The 22,372-nt window shown below is 40.4% G+C and overlaps 1 protein-coding gene across 1 annotated transcript; it reads right to left on the bottom strand.

Annotated features, from left to right (window-relative positions):
* Positions 1–12,796: 12,796 nt before the first annotated feature.
* Positions 12,797–13,364, bottom strand: LOC124983597 (programmed cell death protein 5-like). Its single transcript, XM_047550994.1, has one exon. It carries the CDS (start codon positions 13,288–13,290, stop codon positions 12,913–12,915), a length of 378 nt encoding a protein of 125 aa, XP_047406950.1. The 5' UTR covers positions 13,291–13,364; the 3' UTR covers positions 12,797–12,912.
* Between the last annotated feature and the right edge of the window lie 9,008 nt (positions 13,365–22,372).

Genomic DNA, 22,372 nt, shown 5'->3' with positions numbered 1-22,372 from the left:
GCTACAACCCCAACCCTTTCTATTTTTTAGTTTGAGACAGGGCTATCCAAGAACTTGTGATCCTCCTGTCCCCAGCCTCTCTCCTTGCTGGAATTACAGACACGTGTTACCAAACCCGGTTGAACTATTTTTATTAACATGTCATGGCTAAAAGTCTCAGAAAACAAAAGAAGTCTAAAATTGGACCTGTAGTGAAACTAGTTGCAAAATAACTTTAAAATGGCTTTCTGATTTTTAAAATGACCTCACCATTAATTCAGATTGGAGAAAATAGACACAAACATAATTATCAATTTGAGATATCCTAGTAACCCTTTGTAAAATATCACATTAATTTACGAACACACTAGATTAAGAATAGAAATGTCACCTAGGTGCGGTCGTGCAAACCTATAACAACAGCTATTTAGGAGGCTGAGGAAGAAGGATCACCAAGTTTGAGGCCAATCTGGGCAATTTAGAGAGATGCTGTCTCAGAATAAAAAATTTTAAAAGGCTGGGGTTGTGGTTTAGTGGTACAGTGCCCCTGAATTTACCTGCCTACTCCACAAAAAGTGAGAAACGTCAAACCAAACGCAGTTTCTTGGTTATTAAAGATCATTAGGTCGAACACACACAAATGCAGTTACCTCACAAAGTGACCATAAACATACATTGGAGAAAAGATAGCCTCTTCAACAAATGGCACTGGGAAAACTGGAAATCCATATGTTACAAAATGAAATTAAACCCCTATCTCTCACCCTGCACAAAACCCAACTCAAAGTAGATCAAGGACCAAGGGATTAGATGAGAGACCCTGTGCCAACAGGAAAAACAGTAGGCCCATAAGGTAGGCTTAGGAACCAAATTCCTTAACAAGATTCTTCAAGCTTAAGAAGTAAAATCAAGAATCAATAAATGGGATGGCATCAAACTAAAAAGCTTCTTCACAGCAAAATAAACAATCAAGAACATGAAGAGAGCCTACAAAATGGGAGAAAATCTTTACCACCTGCACCTCAGATACAGCATTAATCTCCAGGATATATAAAGATCTCAAAAACTTAACACCAAAAAAACCCACAAAAAACCCAATCAATAAATGAGCTAAGGAACGGAACAGACACTTCACAGAAGAAATATTATCAGTCAACAAATATATGAAAAAATGATCAACATAGAAGAAAATCATCAATATATTGTAAGAGAGAGGAGGAAATGAAAGTAAGAGAGGCAAGATCATGAGACAGTGTTTGGCCACAGAGGTGAGGGCTGTCCCAAAATCCCAGTGGGAGAACTGTCCAGGTCAGCTGAGAAGAAACTTGAGTGAGAGGGTCAGTCCAGGTGAAAGCAAAGAGATCCTGCAAGTCAGGATGAAAAGGGACAGTGAAAAAGGCATCCTTCAAATCCAACACAGAAAAGTATGTGGTGGAGGAGGGGATAGAGGAAAGAGAAGTGTGGGGATTGGGCACAACAGGGAAGATGGGGACAACTGCCAAGTTGATGTGGAGCTCTTACACCAAAGGGTAAGATCCATTAGGTTCTTTACCAGCCAGGATAGGAGTGTTATTAGGTGAGTTGGTGGGGCAGAGGAAGCCTTTCTGCCTTAAATCCTAGATGACTGGTTGGAACCCTAAGAGGCTCCTTTGGGGAAGAGGATATTGGGCCTGGGTTGGGTAGGATGTTGGGTCCTTCAGGCAAATGAGTACAGGCAAGCATGTGGCTACAGAGGGTGTGTGGGTGTCCCAGACCTTGGGGTCAACAAGGGAGGGAAGGTGGGGATATGAAGACTCAGGTTGAGTTATATGTTCCTGCAAGGTCATGAGAAGAAGAAAACCAGAGGACTCTTGAAGGAGGCACATGGTGGGTGAGAAGGAAATAGAGGCACCCAATTTGGTTAGCATGTCCCTTCCCAAGAGAGAAATGGGAAACAGGAATTATCAAGAAGGAATGAGTGAAGCAGATTTGTCTGATATGGCAACTTATTGGAGGGGTTTGTAGCGGGTGGCACGGTTTTCCCTCTACCTGATATTAGATGATTTGGCAGAACCCCAAGACTCCTGCAGCACTGAGAAGGTGACTCCAGAATCTATAAGGAAAGGGAGCTGCCTCCCTGCCTGCCACCCTAAGGGTCACCCGGGGCTCCTGAGCGGTGATGGCTGTCAGGTGTAAAAGTTCCAGTCCCCTTCAGTCATCCATTGCCAATCCCAGTAAGTCACCAGGGGAAGGGGGCAACGGTGACCTGGCACTTCTCTGAGCACCAGGGCAATCCACTGCCCAGTGTCCTGGTTGGTGGCATTTTGGACAAGGACCTAGGGGTTTCTGGGGTTTGGGGCAGGCTTGTGTCCAGTGGCCCTCTTTTCCACATTGAGGCATGGGCCTGGAAGTCTTCTGGGTGCTAGGGTGCCCCTAGTAGTGGCCAGCTGGGCAGGTCTAGCTGACTGAAAGGCTTTGGCTAGCATTAGTATTTTTTTGTTTTGTTTTTTGTTTTCTGTTTTTTGTTTTCTGCCCTTCCATTTTACACACTGAATGCCACTGCTAGAACCTCTGGCTGTGGAGCTAGAGGTCCCCTATCCAACTGCCTCAATTTAGCCTTCATGTCCAGGTAACTTGGAGGAAAAGAAAAAATAAGTCACGAATAACTGTCATCCTCTGGAGTTTCAGGGTCCTGGTTAGTATATATGAGCATGGCCTCTGTGAGGTGACTCAGAAAGGCATATGGGTTTTCAGTCTTGTCCTGAAGTTTATCACAATTAATAGGTATAATGGCATATACCATAATTATGTTTATCATAATTAATAGGTATAATGGCGGCCTTATGGAGACCTGTAAGGATGCACATTGGAACTTGTTCCGCCACAGACACCCAATCCCCATGTTATAGTCCCACTGGGGCTTCCTACCTGGTACTGCTTCAGCCCCAGTGGGATGGGACAGGGTCGACTGGTAAACCTCATCTGCACAATTGTGCCCCTGTTCCCAGACTCTCCTGCACTCCTCAGGGGCCAAGGTGTTGGACATGATCATATAAATACCATGCCAGGTAAGGTCATAACACTGAGTGAGATGCTGAAATTCTTTGATTTTGTTTGCAGAGTTGGAGGTGAAATGAGCCTAGCCACTTCTCTATCTGGGAAAGATCAGAAAGCGAAAAAGGAACATGGACTCTGATCACTCCCTCCACACCAGCCACATCCCATATGGGGGCTCGAACATGTGCATGGGACTGTGTGATGGGAGGACTAGGCAGGATGACAGTAGGGAGGGGGGGCGGGAGCAGAAACAGAGCAGGGCAAAGGAGATGGAGGAGCAGGGGCCGGAAAGGCTCTGTCACAGGAGACCGGTATAGGGGTGGTCCGTTAGCTGGGTTGAAATCAGAGAAGGAGGAGGGATTTGGAGAGGGAGAAGAATCCAAAAGGAGGTGTTCAGGTTTGCAGGAACAGCAAATATCAAGTTGAGTGCACAAGAAAGAGAAAGCTTGAAAGTAAAGAATTTCTTTCCACTTGCCCACTCGTTCACAGAAGTTGTACAAATCCCTCCAAACATTAGTATCCAAAGTGCCATAACCAGCCACCTAGATTGATTATCCAAAGGATAATGTGGCCAAATATCATTACACAAGCAAATAAGTTTTGATGGCTCTGCTCTAGTTCAGGGATCAGGTGAAGAGACTTAAGATTTTCTAGTAAATATCCCAATGGTGAGTCTGCCAGAACAGAAGACCTAGATCCCATAGTGGAGACTGGAAACAGCCAAGTCAGTGTCCATGGCGTCCCGAGGTCACAGACTAATTGGCTAGAGATGAGAAGGCAGCACAATGACGGGAGTCGTCACCCCCATCAATGTGTACCAGGCAAAAGTCAAGAAGAGTTGAGGACCTGATGTCAGTATTTTCGAGAGAGAGGAGCCTCAACCCTAAGAGAGAATCTTCACCATAAAGATTGGGGACCCACCCGTCAGATAAGGTCAACTAAGGGGGCCAGTGGTAACTGTAAAAGTTGTGACTGGGGGAACCCCCACTCCTCAACCACCTTGAGGGTGCCAGACAATCAATGGTCACTTCTCAGGTCAGCAGAGGAGTGTTTAAGTTGACCTAGGGGAAAACTCACCAATCTGAAGCCGGTGGGGGATATGCAGCTGAGTGTCCAGGCAAATGGAAAGTGAGACCAACGTCCAGGGGTCTGAGGAGTCAGATGGGATTCCACCCACCTAAGTGGTGGTAGAAGAACCCATCTGAGTCACAGCACCAATGAAAACACCCAGAAACCGCTCCGGACTCAGAAACTCACACAAGAAACTTTATTAGCAGACAGTGTCTACTCTTAAGAGCAAAAGAGAAAGGAAGAGAAAGGAAGAGAAAGGAAGAGAGAGAGAGAGAGAGAGAGAGAGAGAGAGAGAGAGAGAGAGAGAGAGAGAGAGAGAGAGAGAGAGAGAGAGAGAGGAGAGAGAGAGGGGAGAGGGAGAGAGAAAGGGAGGGGGGGAGGGGGAGGGGGAGGGGGAGGGGAGGGGAGGGGGAGGGGGAGGGGGGAGAGGGAGAGGGAGCGCAAATGTGAAAGTGAGAGAGAAAAGAGAGCAAACAGCAGGAGAATTACCCTTAAATAGTGGAAACCCACAAGCTATTGAATCGATGACTGATGGGAAAGTTAACAATCTAGATTACAATATGGTGTGTGAGGAGGGGGCAGAATCAGGGGAGAAATAGCTGCAGACTTGTTTCTTACAAAGGCCATGTTTGAACCAAAACTATCAGAGATTTAATGAGCACAGTTAACCAGACCAAAAAAAAAAAAAAAAAAAAAAGGAGGCAAGCATCTTCCTCTTCCCCCATGAAAATGAATCAGCATTGAAGTCTTCCCTAAAGGCTTCAACAGCGGGAAGATTCCTCCTGTTCTTTTCTTATCAGCAGTTTGTGCAGCAACTCTACCTTGTATCTCAAGAAACTCGAGATTGTTCTGTTTTAAAACCTGGGCACAAAAGATTTGGCATGAATCCTTAGAGGAGTAAAACTCTTCTTGGTTTAGCTTAACTGGTTCCCCTAGGCAGAGCAGGCCTTCTCTTATGACCTGGAGGCTGGTCCTTCAATATGATGACGGAAGCTCATGAAGATTTAAGGGCTCTGCCAAGGCCAGTCCTTAGAGCTTACACCAACCCCGTCTGAATCTGAACTACCTTGGTTGACCCAGATGTTTCTTCTTTCTCTGTTACCAGACACTGGTCCACGTGTTTTATATCCTATATTTTTCCTGAACGCGGCATTTCCCACTCAGTATTTAAATGATGGAAGAATTCATTCCACAGTGTCAGCATAAGATACAGACCCATGACGGTTACCCCTTCCACAGGTCATGCCACCTAAGGGGCTTCTGTCTGCCCCCAAAAATATCCCACCTCTTGTGTGACTTTCAGATTGAAGCCTCATTCAAGGAACGTGAAAAAAGAATGAAGAGCTCCTCTGTGTTTGTGGCTTTAGTATTTACAACTCACTGTGCAGCTTGAAGGAACAGGTGTCAAGCAGAAAGCAGAGCGTTGCTTGCCCCTGTTTTTTGTTGACGTTTCAGTTCACAGGGAGAGAGCGGGATTGCCCCCATCATCGATCATCTCTTTCTCTCCACCCTCTCAGCTACAAATAACTTCTGCAAAAGCCAGCCCTGCCTAGCGGGGGTTACACAATGTTGTTTTTAATGTAATTTTTGTGGAAGGCTGATTATGTAGTGGCCATCAACCTGATTTCACGGTAATTCATCATAACTAGGTATTTGTTGGTGATAATGTGCTACTGGAGACAGAGGGAATTTCTATGGAAATTTCCATATGGAAGAAGAATTTATGGAAGTCCCCTCGCAACCCCGATTTTGAAAGTATAGGTCTAAATGCCATCATAATGGGCCATAAAGTTACCCCAGGAGAAAACAAAACAAACATACAAGAGCAACTATAAAACATTCCTTAGTGTTTATGCTATTAATAGAGTCTTCTACTTGTATAGGCACTTTACCATTAGGAAGAGATTTTTCTTCCATTCTGTATTCTTGCCAACACCTTGCCTAAGAAAAGTTAGGATTATTTTTATTTTCCATGAGGTACAAGTATGGTTTAGAAACTGAAGGTCATATAACTGGTGAGCAGCAAGATCTGGAACCTAGGGTGGCACTTTCTCCCTGTATTAACAATGTGTCATCCTTCAAACTCAATGCCAAGATCTTTGCATTGCTTTTCCCAGCATTTGTTATGGGGACTGTAAGCCATGAGCATTCTGTAACCCAGTCATCCTATGTCTAGTGATGCACATCATTTAAAAGGACAGTCTCCCAGTTGGAGATTCAGTCTGTAAATGTGAACTGAACTTTTTATTCAATTGGCCTTTGTGATATCAAAACTAGGATATGGGTTATATTTGGCATGTTTTAACCAAATTTTTTTTTCCAATAATGGTAAAATAGTTATATAGGTATCTATATACACTCCTGCTATGATGCAAAATTTTAACAAGAACAAAAGTATAATCTCTGACCAAAATGGAGATGTCATTTCACTGGTCACAATTGTTAAATATTGGTTGTATTCTGTTGCGAGTGGGGTCCTCATGGCACTACACTCTTGTCTTGTCACCATCCATATTAGCCAAAGTATTTTATGACCACACTGTGCATTTGAACAGTCCACAGGGGGAGGATGGATTGATTTGTACTGCTCTTAAAAGGATGGTAATTGGGGGCTGGGGAGATAGCTCAGTTGGTAGAGTGCTTGCCTCACAAGCACAAGGCCCTGAGTTCAATCCCCAGCCCCCCAAAGATAAAAAAAAAAAAAAGGATGGTAATTGATGGAATTGGGGATAAGCCATGCTTGCCCAGATTACAGAGCTGATTTACCTCCCTGGATGGTAATTTTCATTTGCTAGTGCTGTGTGTTTCCTCTCACCAGATAGGTTATCACTCGCATTTCATTTTTACTTAGAATACTGACTTTCAATTTTCTCCCACTTTATATGTAGGATTTATGTGATTTGGGTATTTGTCTCATTCTAGTTGACCTTTAGAGATAAAATCTATGGATCCAAATGATACCCTTGATAACAAGATTTCTTGAACATTCCTTGGATGCCTGGAGAAGAAGGGAAGGTTACAGAATACAACATCTGGCTGCTAATTCTCCCATCTATTTTGATACTGACTTGATTTTTATGGTGGTAGGATGAGAGAACTGTGGATGGGGAGGATGTTTATGTGGAGAGAAAAAGTTTAAGTTTAGAAAATGTCAGAATGTATTCCTTTGACCTGGTTGTGCGGTTTTACATGCTGCTCCGGTGATTCGGGGAACTTGAGAAAGTCAACCACTGTTTTTAAGCATTCACAAGCCTAGAATCCCACAAGGGTTACGGCAAAGAAAGGAGAGTTTTCAGGGATGGAAACTCAATTCCAATTTCTTCAGAATGTAATAGTGGGAGAGAGAAAATAGAGAATTGTAGTGGAAAAGAAGAATTTGGGGGAAATGTTGAAAGGTTCAGTACCATCTGAAAGCAAATCAAAACCAGAGCCACCACCTTGTAGCTCTGAATCTGGGAATGAACCCATGAAGCCATTAAAACACATCTTCCTTCTCCCTACATTAATATTCAGAATTATAGCTAATATGCTCCCAGCAGTTACTACATGCCCCATGCAAAATGTGTCACATTCATTTCACTGAATCTGCACAAGACTTCTCTTAGGTATCCTCACTGTCCTCATTTTAACAATGAGGAGGTGATGTTTAAAGAAACGAAGTAACTTTCCCAAGTGAACCTCTAGCAAGTTCAACAGTCCATTAGGAAGCCTATGTCTCTTGGATTCTGGGGGCTGTATCAACTCCCACAAGACTTTTGCCAGAGCAAAGATGCTTCTGTTCCATGGGGTTTGCCCTAATTTGCCCTAAATATTAAGGCAATTGCCCATTCTTTAACCCTTTTCAGGGAATTGGATGAAAACGAAATGTAACCCAGAAAAGGTTGAACTAAGGGTCAAAACCTTCTTTTCCAGCAGTTGCATTACTAGTAACATGAGCCTGAGCTAATCATATGATCTGTCAGAAACTCAGATATAAGGTGGGAATATTTTCTCTTCTACTATTATGCTAAGCGAAATAAGTCAATCCCCAAAACCAAAGGTCAAATGTTCTTTCTGATATGTGGATGCTAACACCAACAAGGGAGGGGGAGGGAAAAACGGAGGTTCAGTAGATTAGATAAAGGGAGATGGAAGGGAGGGGGATGGGAATAGGAAAGACAGTGGAACAGACCTGACTTAACTTTCCAATGTACATGTATAAATACACCACAGTGACTCTCCACATCATGTACAACCACAAGACTGGGATTCTGATTAGAATAAGATGTACTCCATGTTTGTAAAAATATGTTATATTTGTCTAACAATAACAAATAATATATATATATATATTATTCCTAAAATTCCATAGCAAATATCTAACTAATGTTTCATGTAACAATATTCTTGTAACAATACACACAAATAGCTAGTTGCACATTACTATACAACCTATAACATTACAACTTATCCTGACTCCTGTCTTCCCTACCGTATTATAAACCTTTTGAGGATAGAAACAATGTACTTTCTCGTCCAATCTGACATGGTTGTTGAAAAGGGCAGGTGAGAGGATACTGTGTATGTGAACAATCTGCAAAACTATGAAGTGCTACTAACTGTGTTAGTGCGAGAGTCAGAGTGGCTTTGAGGGTTGTGGACTATTAGGTAATCTGACACGTCATCCCTGCTGAGTGGGCAGTTTCTAGGTATTTCAAGGTCAAAACAGATTGAATCAGGAAGTAGTTTCAGAACACTAATGCACCCAACCTTCTTATCTTCCTTCTTTTCCTTAATCTTTCCTTAATCAAAATTGGTTGAAAATGTATTTGAATGCTACCTTGGGCTTCTCAGCTTCTTTCCCTAATTTCCTTATCTGCCAAATAAGCATAATATTCTAGATCTGAGTTGTCCACACAGCATGGGCCATGTGTGCCACTTAACTGAAAACAAATTAAATTAAAATTTTTGTTCCTCTATCACACCACCTACATTTCAAGTGGTTACATGAGGCCAACAGCTACTGAGAGTATTTTCATCTCAAGATGTATTGTACAGCACTGGGCTAGATCATGTGTGAAGACCCGTCAGCTCTAACTCTTAATGAATTGTTTAACCTCATTCATTGTTTCTTATATGCTTTGAGCTAGGTCCTCTTGCACTAGAATGTGAATATAGGTGCACGCCATGTCAAAGAAAGTATTGCTTTAGTGAACAAAATATGTAACAAACTTGGTGCATTAAAGACGTTGAATATTTTTAAAACTTATAATTCAAACAATTCCTAGGGCAATATATTTACATTAAAACTCTGAAAGAGGGAGTCTTTAATATGTTCAGGAAGAGGATCCTTATTGATAACAACTTTTTCTCACTTCCTTTTGAACACAGAAGCTTTCTCTTGCCTCTCTCTCTCTCTCTCTCTCTCTCTCTCTCTCTCTCTCTCTCTCTCTCTCCCTCCCTGTGTGTGTGTGTGTGTGTGTGTGTGTGTGTGTGTGTATTGCTAGGGATGGAAGCCAGGGCCTTGCACATGCTAGGTAAGCACTCTCTTACCTATTCTTTCCTATCTTGATTATTCATGGAACCTAATTCCATTTTAGACAAATAGGTAAAATGGACACATCTGCTAAATAGCCTTGCAGTCAGTTCTTGTATCAGTTCTCCTCTCCGAAAAGCAGGTGCTTCATCCCTGGGGGTATCTGGCATTTCAAACAGTTATGTTGAAGAAAAGAGTACATTAGTTTCTGTTCTTTTCCACATAGGTCATTCTTAAACTGAAAATAAGCACAAAAATCCCCTAGTACTGCAAGACAAAAAAATCAAAATTTAAAGTTTCAAGATAGGGAGATCAGGTTTTATTTTTTCCTAACAATCTGACAATCCCCAAGAATATCTAATTTCGCTTTTCCTTTATCTTCCCTCTGACTTTCTTCCTCTCTTTCTGTCCCTCCCTTCCCTTACCTCTTCTCTACAATTATTATTATTCATTTTTATTTTTTCTTTTCCTTTCCCTTTTTATTGGTAGTCCATTGTTAGGTACCCACAATGTAACAATATAACCTGGTCAATATCATCTCTGCTACTTCCTCTTTCCCTCCCCTTCTCCCCTCCTCCTTCCCAATGGTGCCTCTCTTCTACTCTGCTATTTCTCCCTCTGTCCTCATGAAATCACCTCCACCTTTATCCCCCACTTTGTCCTCTCTAGCTTCCACATACAGGAGAAAACATATGACCCTTGACTTTCTGAGTTTGACTTACTTAGCATTAAAGTTCTACAGATGCATCCATTACCCAGCAAATGGCATGATTTCATTCTTCTTTATGGCTGAATAAAATTCCATGATATATAATATATATATATAGTATACATATATATGTATATGTATACATATATATACACATATATTTATTTAGAGATACATAAATCACGTTTCTTTATCAATTCACCCATTGACAGACACCTAGGCTGGTTTCACAGTTTAGCTATTGTGAATTGTGCTGCTATAAATATGGGTATGCATGTATTGCTATAGTATGATGGATGTGAGGGCGATCTGGCTGTGACATCTGTCACCCCAATGATCGCCAGCGTTGATTTGGCTGATCTGGCTGGCTAGCGGGTGTCCCCTTCTTCTCTCACCGCTCCATGTGCGTCCCTCCTGAAGCTGCGCGCTCGGTGGAAGAGGACGACCTTCCCCGATAGAGGAGGACTGTTCTTCGGTCAAAGGTATACGAGTAGCTGCGCTCCCCTGCTAGAACCTCCAAACAAACTATAGTATGATGACTTTAACTCTTTAGAATAAATACTGAGGAGTGGTATGGCTGGTTTCATTCTAAGTTTTTGAGGAAACTCCTTACTGATTTCTATAGTGATTGTTCTACCTTATAATCCCACCAACAATATAAAATTGTTCCTTTCTCCCCACATCCTCTCCAGCATTTATTGTTATTTGTATTCTTGATGACTGCCAATCTAAATGGACTGAGATGAAATCTCACTGTGGTTTCGATTTGCATTTCCATGATTGCTAAAGGTCTTAAACATTTTCTTTCATATATATGTTGGATATTTGTACTTCTTTTGAGAAATCGGTTTAGGTCATTTGCCCTATTACTGATTGGCTTATTTGTCATTTTTTGGTGTTAATGTTTTTTGAGTTCTTTTTATTTTATGGATATTAATTCTCAGTCAGAAGAGTAGCCAGCAAAGATTTTATCCCATCCTGTAGGGTCTCTCTTCATGCTCTTAATTGTTTGCTGTGCTGAAGGTTTTTAATTTAATACCATCTCATTTATTCATTCTTATTTCCTGAGTCTTATTGAAGAGGACTTTGTCTGCAGCTGAATGTTGGAGTATTGACCATACATTTCCTTCCAGCCATTGGAAAGTTTCTGGTCTAATTCCTAAGTCTTTGATCTATTTTGAGTTGACTTGTGTGCAGCGTGTGAGACAGGGATCTAGTTTAGTTTCATTCTTCTACGTGTAGATATTTAGTTTTTCCAGCACCATTTGTTAAAACGTTTTTGGCACCTTTATCAAGGATCAGATGAATGTACATGTGGGGGGTTGTCTCTTTGTCTTCTATTCTGTTCCATTGTTCTATGTGTCTGTTTTTATGCCAGTGCTATGCAGTTTTTACTATACCTCTGTTGTATAGTTTGAAGTTAAGTTAGGTATTATGATAACTCTAGCATTGCTTTGTTAGCTTACAAGTGCTTTGGCTATTCTGGACCTTTTATGATTCCAAATGAATTTTAGGATTTTGTTTCTACTTCTGTGAAGCACATCACTGGTATTTTGATGGGGATTGCATTGAATCTGTAGATTGCTTTTAGTAACATGGCATTTTAACATATTAATTCTATCTATTCCTAAACATGGGATGTCTTTCCATCTTACAGTATCTTCTTCAATTTCTTTCATTAGTGTTCTATAATTTTTGTTGTAGAGATCCTTCACATCCCTCGTTAGATTTTTTTCTAGACTTTTTTTAGGCTGTTCTGAATGGTCTTTTTATTTTTTATCTCAAAGTGGATTTGATGTATTTACTTATTCTCCCTGAGTTCTATTCTTTTAAAGATTAATATAGATATACTAGTACCACATTATGGAAATTTTGAAATCTGAAGGAAATTATTGAGGGGAGCATCTATAATCCTGCTACTCTTTCACAACAATTTTTATCACTTTGATCTATTTCCTTTTAAATCTTTTTACATAAATACTTGTTTTATTTTTATTATGTAGGTATCACTATGATATATATGCAGCTGCATACTGGTTTTGAAAAATTGCATTTCTACACATTGTAACATTTACAAACATTAGTGCTTTAGATAGAATAATAATTATTATTATTATTATTGTTATTATTTATTTTATTCATTCCTTCCAAGACTAACTATGACAGCATAATGTTAATGAAGGAAACAAGAAGCACTCTTTCCATTTAAAATGGCATTTTAGCTAAACTTGGTCAAAGTCATTAAAATGAGTTTTCTATAAAGATAGAGAAGGAATTTTGTGCACATAGGAAAGTCTAATGAAAGTTAGGAGTGGTCAAAATTCCCTACCCACATTTAAGAAAACGCAAGACTTGTTAAAGACTGTAAGTATTTATTCAGGTTGCTCCTCGGTTAATACAAGTTCCCTAACTGCCTAAGATGTGTGGACTGCTACTCTTTTTTTTTTTTTTTTTTTTTTTTTTTTTTTTTTTTTTTTTTTTTTGAATAACAAGTTTATTTTTTAAAAGGCATATAGACAATAAACAAAGTAAACATTTAAATGGATCTTAACTTCTGTACTAGAATTGTTCCATTAAGGTCCAGTCTCTAAACATTTTTAGTTCAGTAATCGTCATCTTCATTAGAGTCCATTACTTTTCTTCTGTTGAATTTAACTGTTGTTTTCTTTTCTGTTTGTTGGCTTACTTTTTCAAGAATTTCTATTAAGCCTTGTTCTGATACCTTCCCGCTGAGTTGTCCATATCTTGCCATCTGTACAAGGTAATTTTCTACTGCTTTAGTTTTTTCGGGCTTTACAAGTGCTAAATTACTTAACCTGGCCCGAGCTGACTGATCCAGAACTTGGGCCAAAATACTGTTTCTCATTTCTGCTTCCCTGTGCTTTGCTTCTTGTTGTGCTGCATCGCCGGGATCCCCGTGCTTCGCCTGCAGCTCGGCCAGCCTCTGCTTCCTCAGCGTCTCCAGCTCCTCGTCCGCCATGCTGCGGCCGGCAGGGGTCGAGCAGCCGCCTCGCTCTCGGGCCCTGACGGAGGGATCTCGTGCCCACTCGGAGGGATCTCTGCAGCCCCCTGGACTGCTACTCTTGATTTTAAGAATCCTTAAAATTTTCAGTGGTTATCACTTAGAGTCTAAAACAGGATAGTCTACTAGCCTACCCCAAAGACTTCCATAATTAAGGTTTGTGGGGTTGCAAAGAATTCACTTCTGTCTACCCTAAGGAAAAAGAGTGGTGAGGAGTGGAGAGTTATTGGAATGATACTAGAGCAGCCCATGTAACTCCAAGATGAGTTAAAGTCCATGGTCCTCCTCTTTTGAAAGTTGCCGTCAATGTGATTCAGCTCCCAAAATTTCCACACTCTGTGCCTCTTGGGTCCAAATTTCAAATTCCAAGTTGGGAAATTGAAAAAGTTCTGTTGGATCAAGCATTAATTTGTACAACAGCTTGGGCCAGGTCACGTCACACGGGGCTGCCCTGGATGCTAGATGCTTCTCAGTATAAGCTAGACAGGGACCCACGGCATCAACAACCATCTAGCCTCAGGAAAGAGTTCCCTCTTGCCCTGGGCAACACATTTTATATTGAGTTCTTTTCACTATACCATTTTCTTAGGCTAAATGTAAGTATGATGGGGGGCAGTGGGGGGGAGGGGGAGGTACTGCTTTAAGAGTTGAAAACCTATTTGGGGTGCAAATGCTATTCAGGAAGAAGTTAATATAAGCCTTCCAGAGTTCCGAATGGAGGAATTCTTCATGATCCAGTGAAGAGTTCCCTCAGCCTCCAGCTAGACATAAAATCCTTTCTCAAAACTTTGCAGGAGCTTTTGTTCTGTAGAGTCCAACATTACAGGATAGTAGTTTGTGAATCAACATGCTCCCCCTCACGATCATTAAGCCAAATGATTTTGTGTTAGTTTTCCATTGATATGAAAAAATCTATGCAACAATAACCTTACAAGGAGGAAAGATTTATTTTGGCTAATGGTTTCAGTTTGTGGTCCATTGGCTCTATTGCTTTCCTGCTTGTAGCAAGGCAGAAAAACATGGTAGGCCCACACTCTGCAGAAGAGCAGCTCACTCATTGTAGCTAGGAAATAAAGAGAGGTGGGGGTCCAATATCCTTGCAATGTCCTAGCTTCCTTTCACTAGGTCCCCTTCAAACATTCCACCATCTCCCAAAAGTGCCATGGGGTATGGACCAAGCCTTTAACACTTTGAGGTTTGGGGGAAACTCAAGTTTCAAACCATAGCAGATATGTGTTACTCATACATTTTCTACTACTTTCAAATATACGTCATTGTTTTGATCAAGAAAAGCATTCTTGGCTTCATAACAGATTTACATAAGTATCTATTTTCTCAGTTAAAAAATAATTCAAGTAACGATTACATGTGAGGATCTCCCTAAGTTCTGATGTTAAAAAGGGGTCACTCAACGTGTTATGTGACAGGTAACAGTAGAGAATATCAGAAAATGTCATATTGCCAGCAGGACAAAAGGAACTGAGGACACAAACAGGGATGAGGCAGACTTGATTTTCTTAGCAACATCTGGCTAAGGTTTTACAAGGTAATTTATGCTGACTCTAGAACCATCCTCATATTAACTGCAGTAGGTGATATAAAGACCATGTCATATAAAACCATGTAATGGTTTATTAAAGAAATATATGCATTTGCATAGGTAGTTTAACTTTATTATTTAGTATGTTAATACATTTGATACAGTTGAATTAATAAAGTTAAATGCAACAGGACAATAAATGTGACTCATGCTCAAAAATATTTGAAAGCACTTTACTGTGTACCATTCCTGTGAAGAATATGAACTTGTAAGTCATTAATGTACATATTTTCCTTCTTCTTATTCCTGGTTGCCTCTCTTTGTCTCTGTTTTGCACATATTTGCTTCTGAAAGTTTATAACTCCCTAGGGCAAAATGAAGTAGTTGGGCAGAACCATTGCAGGATCCTGTGGTCTGGCCAGTTCTTTCTTCCCACTGTGCCTGGCCCTGCTTGGGGCATTAGCCAACGTGGGCCTCTCTGCGCTGGGCCACACCCTTCTCACCATCCCTCCTGCTCCTTCCTGCCCCACCCACTGTGAGGACTGACTCCTTCCTCCCCCTCATGAGAACATAATTTTCCAGGCTAAGGCCAGTAAAACAGTGTTTCTCTGAATCCAGTTGTGGGAAACACTAAAACTCATCTCTATTTATAAAAATGTAATGCACAAGGAAAGAAAAACACTAACGAGACAAGACTCTTTGCTGAGCACTCTACTTCAGATTTAACCAGACATAGAGGAGATTATTCAATATCCACTGAACTAGAGGTTAAGATTGGCTTCGAGTACATTTGGCTTTGAAGGTGGATTCAGGCTTGCCTTCCCTTTAGCTGAATTTGTTGTTTCCCATGTGGTGAGTGGTGCTAATCTGAAATTTGATTTTGCTAAGTCATTTTTTCCCTAACATGAGTCTCAAAGGATAGTTCAAATTTTGCCTAAATGCCCCGGTTGCTGAACCAAAAAACTGGCAGGGTTGTAAAGCTGTTTTGCAGACAAATGACTATGCAGTGCAATGTGTGGTTGTTACTGTCTGGAGTGAAGGTGGCAGAACAGAGAGTCAGATCTTTGCCAACTGAAACACCGGCACCTAGGCTGTGCTGTTCTGCAGCATGCTGTGTTCCTGGGGGATGTCACAATTACATTTCAGGAACAACTCAAGGATCCAGCAGCACCAGGACCATCTCATTTCCTATTTCCTAACTCACAGCCTTGATGTATTGTTAAAGCTTTGGTTTCCTTTTGTGCTTCAGAAGAGAAATTACAGCCTGGTGTCATCATGGTGATTACCTGGCCAAAATGGAATTACACTACAGACTGGTAAAGCTGTACCTTCTGATTCCAGGCAACCATGACGTCAGTCCCTTCTGTACTTCCCTTCCTGGATGGCTGCATTATCTTCAGACTCAATAGAGAGAGAGATGACAGAGAGAAAAATCTCCCTCTCCATCTCCTTCTCTGTCTCCCCTCTCTCCCTAATGCAATTCACACCGACAGGCCTGCAGGCTCCCTGGAACTCAACAATCTAAGTGAATAGTGAGAAGATGCTGGAAACCCCACTCGGAGTCAGGCATAGCTAATTGTATGCAGTACCACCATCACCCACCAAAGAAAAGACAGAACAAATTCAGGAAACTTCAGAGAGAAAACCAAAGGGTTTTTGTTTGTTTGCTTGCTTGCTTGTTTTTCTTTTTTTTTTTTTACTCTGGGCCTGTGAATAATGTCTTAGAATGGTGTTTGGGTTTTTTTGTTTGTTTGTTTGTTTTTAAGTGCTTGCTATTTCAGCTCTAAAATGTTCTGCCTGTCCAATTGAAATTAAGTCACCAATCAGGTGAATGATGAAGCAGTCTGCATTGTAGTTAGGGCACGCTGTCATAAATAACAATGATGATAACAGTGAACTTCCCCATTCATACTCAGCACAATGCAGTGTACACTGTATTCTCCACCCCCCGCCCAGCAGATCTGCTGTTTCTCACGCTGCCTAGCATGCAAACATATTCACTGCATCCTGTAATATGGTTATAGATATTGGGGACGGGAAAAAGGAAAGAATAGAGGGGGGAGAATGATGAATAGAAAAAGATAAGAGAGGAAGCAGAGACGCAGAGAGAAATGTGTATACAAATATACATTCTGAGTTTCAAGAAGAAGCAAGCTGTACTAGCTGTGCTCTCCCTAACACAATCTCCAAGCATAGATACAGTCGTCACAGACTTTGTATTGGGTCACTTAAAGGGGTTCCCAAATTTGTTCATCCAGGAAGTAGGAAAATTCTATCAAACATTTGCAGATAAATAGATGGAATTGGAGAATATCATGCTAAGTGAAATAAGCCAATCCCAAAAAACCAAAGGCTGAATGTTTTCCCTGATAAGTGGATGATGATATATAATGGGGTTGGGGGTGGGGAGTGAGAGAAGAATGGAGGAACTTTAGATTATGTAGAAGGAAATGGAGGGAGGGGGTATGAAAAATGGTGGAATAAGACAGACATCATTACCCTATGTACATGTATGATTACATGAATGGTATGAATCTACAGCATGCACAACCATTGAAATGAAATGATATATCCCATTTGTGTACAATGAATCAAAATGCAGTCTTTTAAAAATAAAAATAAAAAAATTAGAAAAAAAAGATTGAAAGAGAGTAATGAGTACTTCCAAGGGATCACCTGGGTCCTCTCAACATGCTCTGCCCAAGCTCAGGAGGGGAAGAACTAAAGAAGCCAGCAAGTGCTACTTAAAACTGTGGTGGGAGGGGAGGACACCCGACCCAGGATGTCCCAACAGACGACCATCTTGCTAACTAACACACTCTGGAAAACTCTCGCATTTACACTGAATAGAAGTTGCAGGATCCAAACTCTTTTTTTTTTTTTTTTTTTTTGATAGTACGTTGGTGTATTCTCAGCTTAGGAGTCAGAGTGCTATGTGACAACCAGCAACACAGTAAAGGTAATGGAGAGGCATCTCGTTCCCCAGTCTGAACTTCGGTTCTACTCTGGAGACAGACTGCCTACACTGGCCATCACAGCTGTCTTTCCTGTCATTCACACCACCTGCCATTCAGTACACTCAAGTAGAAAGAAGTACGGCTTTACATTGGCTGTTAAATGTAATCAGACACTATCTTCATGAGCGTTCTGTACCATTAGCATCAGCATAACTACCACCTTTAGAGAACATAATCACACAGATATAGGCTAGATATTCAGGGAGTCAAATGCAGAAATGTAGAAAAAGAAAGGATTGCCTATTAATATTGTATGGAAGTCGCAATTAATATGGAAAATTAACTTTATGTGGGATATGGTTAGCTTGACAGATTCAACAAAGTAGAAAAACTGATGGAAAAAATATTATTCAATACATTGATGCCTAAAATTTAAAATTAGAAGTAATCTATATTTTTCAGGTTTAAGAGTCATTTCTAGCTGGGCACTGTGGTGCACACCTGGAATCCCAGTGACTCAAGGGACTGAGGCAGGAGGATCACAAATTCTAGACCAATCTCAACAACTTAGCAAGACCCTGCCTCAAAATCAAAAATAAATGGGGCCAGGGATGTAGGTCAGTGGTACACCCCTGAGTTCAATCCCCAGAACTAAGAAGAAGAAGAAGAAGAAGGAGAAGAAGGAGAAGGAGAAGGAGAAGAGAAAGAAGAAGAAGAAGGAGGAGGAGGAGGAAGTGGAGGAGGAGAAGGAGAGAAGAAGGAGGAGGAGGAGCATGTTCAGTCAAAATACTCTAGTTAAGATATAATATCTTTGGATGAGGATGTTTATTGACTCAAAGTCAATAACTGTGTAAATATCTAAGTATATCCATTTATTTCGTAAAAGAAAGATGACAAGTTGAGACCAGTGCTAATTTTTTTCCTTACTCTCCATATGACATTTCCCCTCATCAACCAGAGGACCCCATTTGCCTTAGAAAGAATTAAAATTACTTAGCATGCAAAGAGGAAGACAGTTTTTGACTTTTAGAAACCCAAGAAACACAATAGTCTTAAAAACCTGCACATTTTAGAAAGGAAAGGGATTTCTAAAGCTTTAAATATTTCCTTAATATCTATCAATCAATTCAAACTCTAAAATTGTAAAGGTGAAAGAAAAACAAAACAACCTTTATTTGGGGGTCTTAGGAATTGCAATTTAGGAGACGCAGGTTTAGATAGCTCCAGATCAGTGTTCTGAGGTAGGTAGGTAAAGTGGGAGCTTATATGCACTATTAAACACAGAGGGAAAAAAGGGGCTACTTGAGGAGAGAAGATAAAGAAAGAAAAGGACGTACATAGCAAAGATGTGCACAAAACAAGAGTCTGATAACCTCTTGATCTGTGTATCTTCAGTCTTTGGGCACTAGGTCATCATCTGGCTGCTTCAGATACCTACAGTAAAAGGTGAAGGTGACCGATGTTCACATTCCAGACAGCAGCTTGAGACACATGTAAGTCCTGTTTTCTCAACCACCTCTTCACTATGTTTTGCTTTATTTTATTATTTATTGACTGACTTTGTGCTACTGGGGATTGTCCCCAGGGTTGCTCTACCACTGAGCTAAAATCCCTCAAATTTGTGATCCTCCTTCCTCGCCCAAGTCACTGGGATCACAGGTGTGCACCACCATAACCCCACTTTAGAAGCTCTCTTAATGTTGCTTTCATTTATTTCACACATTTCACAAAAGACTAGCAAGGCTGGTCAGAAATTTGCTCTAAATCATTGACAGAAAGAACTTAGGTGGTACCATAAAGAAAGTTCCAACCAGAAAGAAGAGTTTGCACTTAACCTCTTAAGTCCCATGGTCCCAGATGTGGGACACATGTAAAAACTTATATTGAGCAACAAATAGTCCACTTATAGTAACTTTTGGAATAATGTTTCTATTCTTAGAGTTCCATTCTTTTTTTTTTAATTATTGCAAACAAATAGGGTACAACTTGTTTCTCTGTACATGAAGTAGAGGCATACCACTTGTGTAATCATACATTTACATAGGGTAATGGTATTTGATTCATTATGTTATTTTTTTTTCTTTTCCCTTCCCCCCCACCCCTCCCACCCCTCCCACCTCTAGAGTTCCATTCTTTAGAGAAAAGTAAAGGTAAATGATAGGCGCATTTGAACTTATATGAAAAATGTATAAGCTCTGGATTATGATTTCCAACCTATTTTAATGTACCCATGGTAATTTCATTGAAATATGTGCAGAACTGAAAATTTGACTGGGTGCAGTAGTGCACACCTGTAATCCCAGTGGCTCAGAGGCTGTCAGGAGGATGGCAAGTTCAAAGCCAGCCTCAGCATTGGACAAGGCCCTGAGCAACTGAGCAGGACCCTGTGTCAAAATAAAAAATAAAAAGGACTGGGATGTGACAGAGTGGTGTAGGGCCCCTGGGTTCAATCCCCAGTATCAAAAAAAAAAAAAAAAAAATTAAACAAAAATTTGGAAATTAATGGATTAAAGGGAGTTTCTGATGGGGGAGTTGTGAGAATCAATGGGATAACATGCCTGAAGCATCTAGCACAATTCTAGCCTGTGATGAGCACTCTCACGTTTCTGATAAACATCTTTGCAATTGCCACCCTACCTAGAAATAGTCTCCTCTCAAGGCATCTGTTCCTCCCTGCTGGACTTCCTAAATGGGCTGAAGGCACAGATTCCATTTTATCCATTGCTTCATCCTCAGCTCCTGTCACAGAGCTTCATGTTCAGTAGGTATTTGTAGAGAATGTGAACCCCATGGTCCTCCTAGCCAAAGAAGATGTGCAGGAAGAGGGAAAAACTGTCCTCAATCTTTGTAATTTATCTACTTGACACCATGCCTCAAGCACCAGGCTGCAGTTAGTTGTAAAAAAGAAAATAAGAATCTAAAATTAATCACCTGAGTTTTAGACAAGGTTTTCCCAGTGAGTTTCTTTCTTTCTTGTTCATCCCTTTTCTTTTCTTTTTCACTCTTGGGATGATTAAACAATCAGATAGGCTACCAAAAAGGTGGAGGACTCTATCCTTTGTGAGCACTTGGAAGCATAAATGACACCTGTCCACCATGATTTAGACGTTCCCTTGCCTGAAGACAAATAGTTGATCCAGATCATTTCTGAAAGCGACTTCATCTCTTTTGATTCTATTAACCAGTTAATATTTTCCTGTAATATACTCTTAGCAACCATCTAATAACATTATAGCTTCTCCTATACCATGTAATGATGTGACATTGATCTAATACCACATATTCACTCTGTTCCATCAACATCATTCACGGAGACATTGACCATTTATTCATTTATTCAAAGACACATTCTTACCTTTTTTGTTTTTGTTTTTGTTTTTGGTACCCAAGATTGAACCCAGTGGTGCTTTACCACTGGGCTACATTCCCAGTCCTTTTATTTTTAATTTTAACACAGAATTTTACTAAGTTGCTTAAAGTCCCACTAAATTACTGAGGCTGGCCTCAAACTTGTGATCCTCCTGTCTCAGCCTCCTGAGTTGCCATCATGACTGGCTACTGTTCAGATTTTACCAGCACAACTCCTACTTAACACTCTTAAACTTAAAAAAAAAAAAAACTTACATTCTTACCTTTTGTACAACCAAAGACAATCCTTAGGGCTTTAGAACCAATTCTTGTCATAGTACTCACAAAAAATCTACTTGGTGTTTCAGACATGTCATTCACCAGGTCTTAAACTCATCTGTTTCTTTCTTTAATCCCATTCAAATTATATACTTTTTTGTTGCAAGCTAAGTCTATTTCTTGCAACAAGTCTATTAAAAATATGGGTGTCATTGCATTCCAAAATGTCTGAAAGTGCCCCAAACACACTGCAAACCCATATTCATCTTTCCTCAGTAGTACTGTCCAAAATCACAAAACCTCAAGGATGGGCCAGAAAAGAATCCCTAGGGTCAGAGAATCAGGATGATTAGTAGCTCATTTCACTTTCACCTACCAATCTCTTTATCATAAGAAAGAGAGATTAGAATTGATTACTTAAAGGAAATTTACTGATATAACAAATGCCATAGCATCATAATATAGTTGACTTGTTCCTTGGGAAATTTAGGACCTGTCCTTGAAGCCTTGAGTCAGTTCTTAAAAACACATAAGGTGATATCAGCATCTTCGTTTACAGACGCAGAGAAAGGCTCATCAGAGTAACAACTGGCCAGGGTTATACAAGTAGTAAAGAACAGAACTGGATTTAAAAAACTCAAAGTTGGCTATGCTCAAGAATTCTGCTCCCTGTGGTAGATTTCAAAAGTGAGCAAGTCTCCTGGCCTTTGAAGTCCCAGAAATATGGTAGGAAAAAACAAGACAGAGTCATGTAAAATTAAATAGCAATGAAATATTGAAATAATGGCTCGTGTCAAAAGAGTAAGTTTATCACAAGGCAAACATGATTCATTGCTAAATGGACTATCAGGCAAAGGGGAAAGGGGGATCTATAAATATTTATAAGCTTTGGTAAATGCAGTCCATATATTGGGAA

This window comes from Sciurus carolinensis, chromosome 4, assembly GCF_902686445.1.
Source record: "Sciurus carolinensis chromosome 4, mSciCar1.2, whole genome shotgun sequence".
NCBI lineage: Eukaryota > Metazoa > Chordata > Mammalia > Rodentia > Sciuridae > Sciurus > Sciurus carolinensis.
This window is presented reverse-complemented; position numbering and strand designations above follow the sequence as displayed.

What these genes read in the sequence shown, in the direction of transcription:
- LOC124983597 (XM_047550994.1), bottom strand. Translation starts at nt 13,290, where the DNA reads ATGGCGGACGAGGAGCTGGAGACGCTGAGGAAGCAGAGGCTGGCCGAG.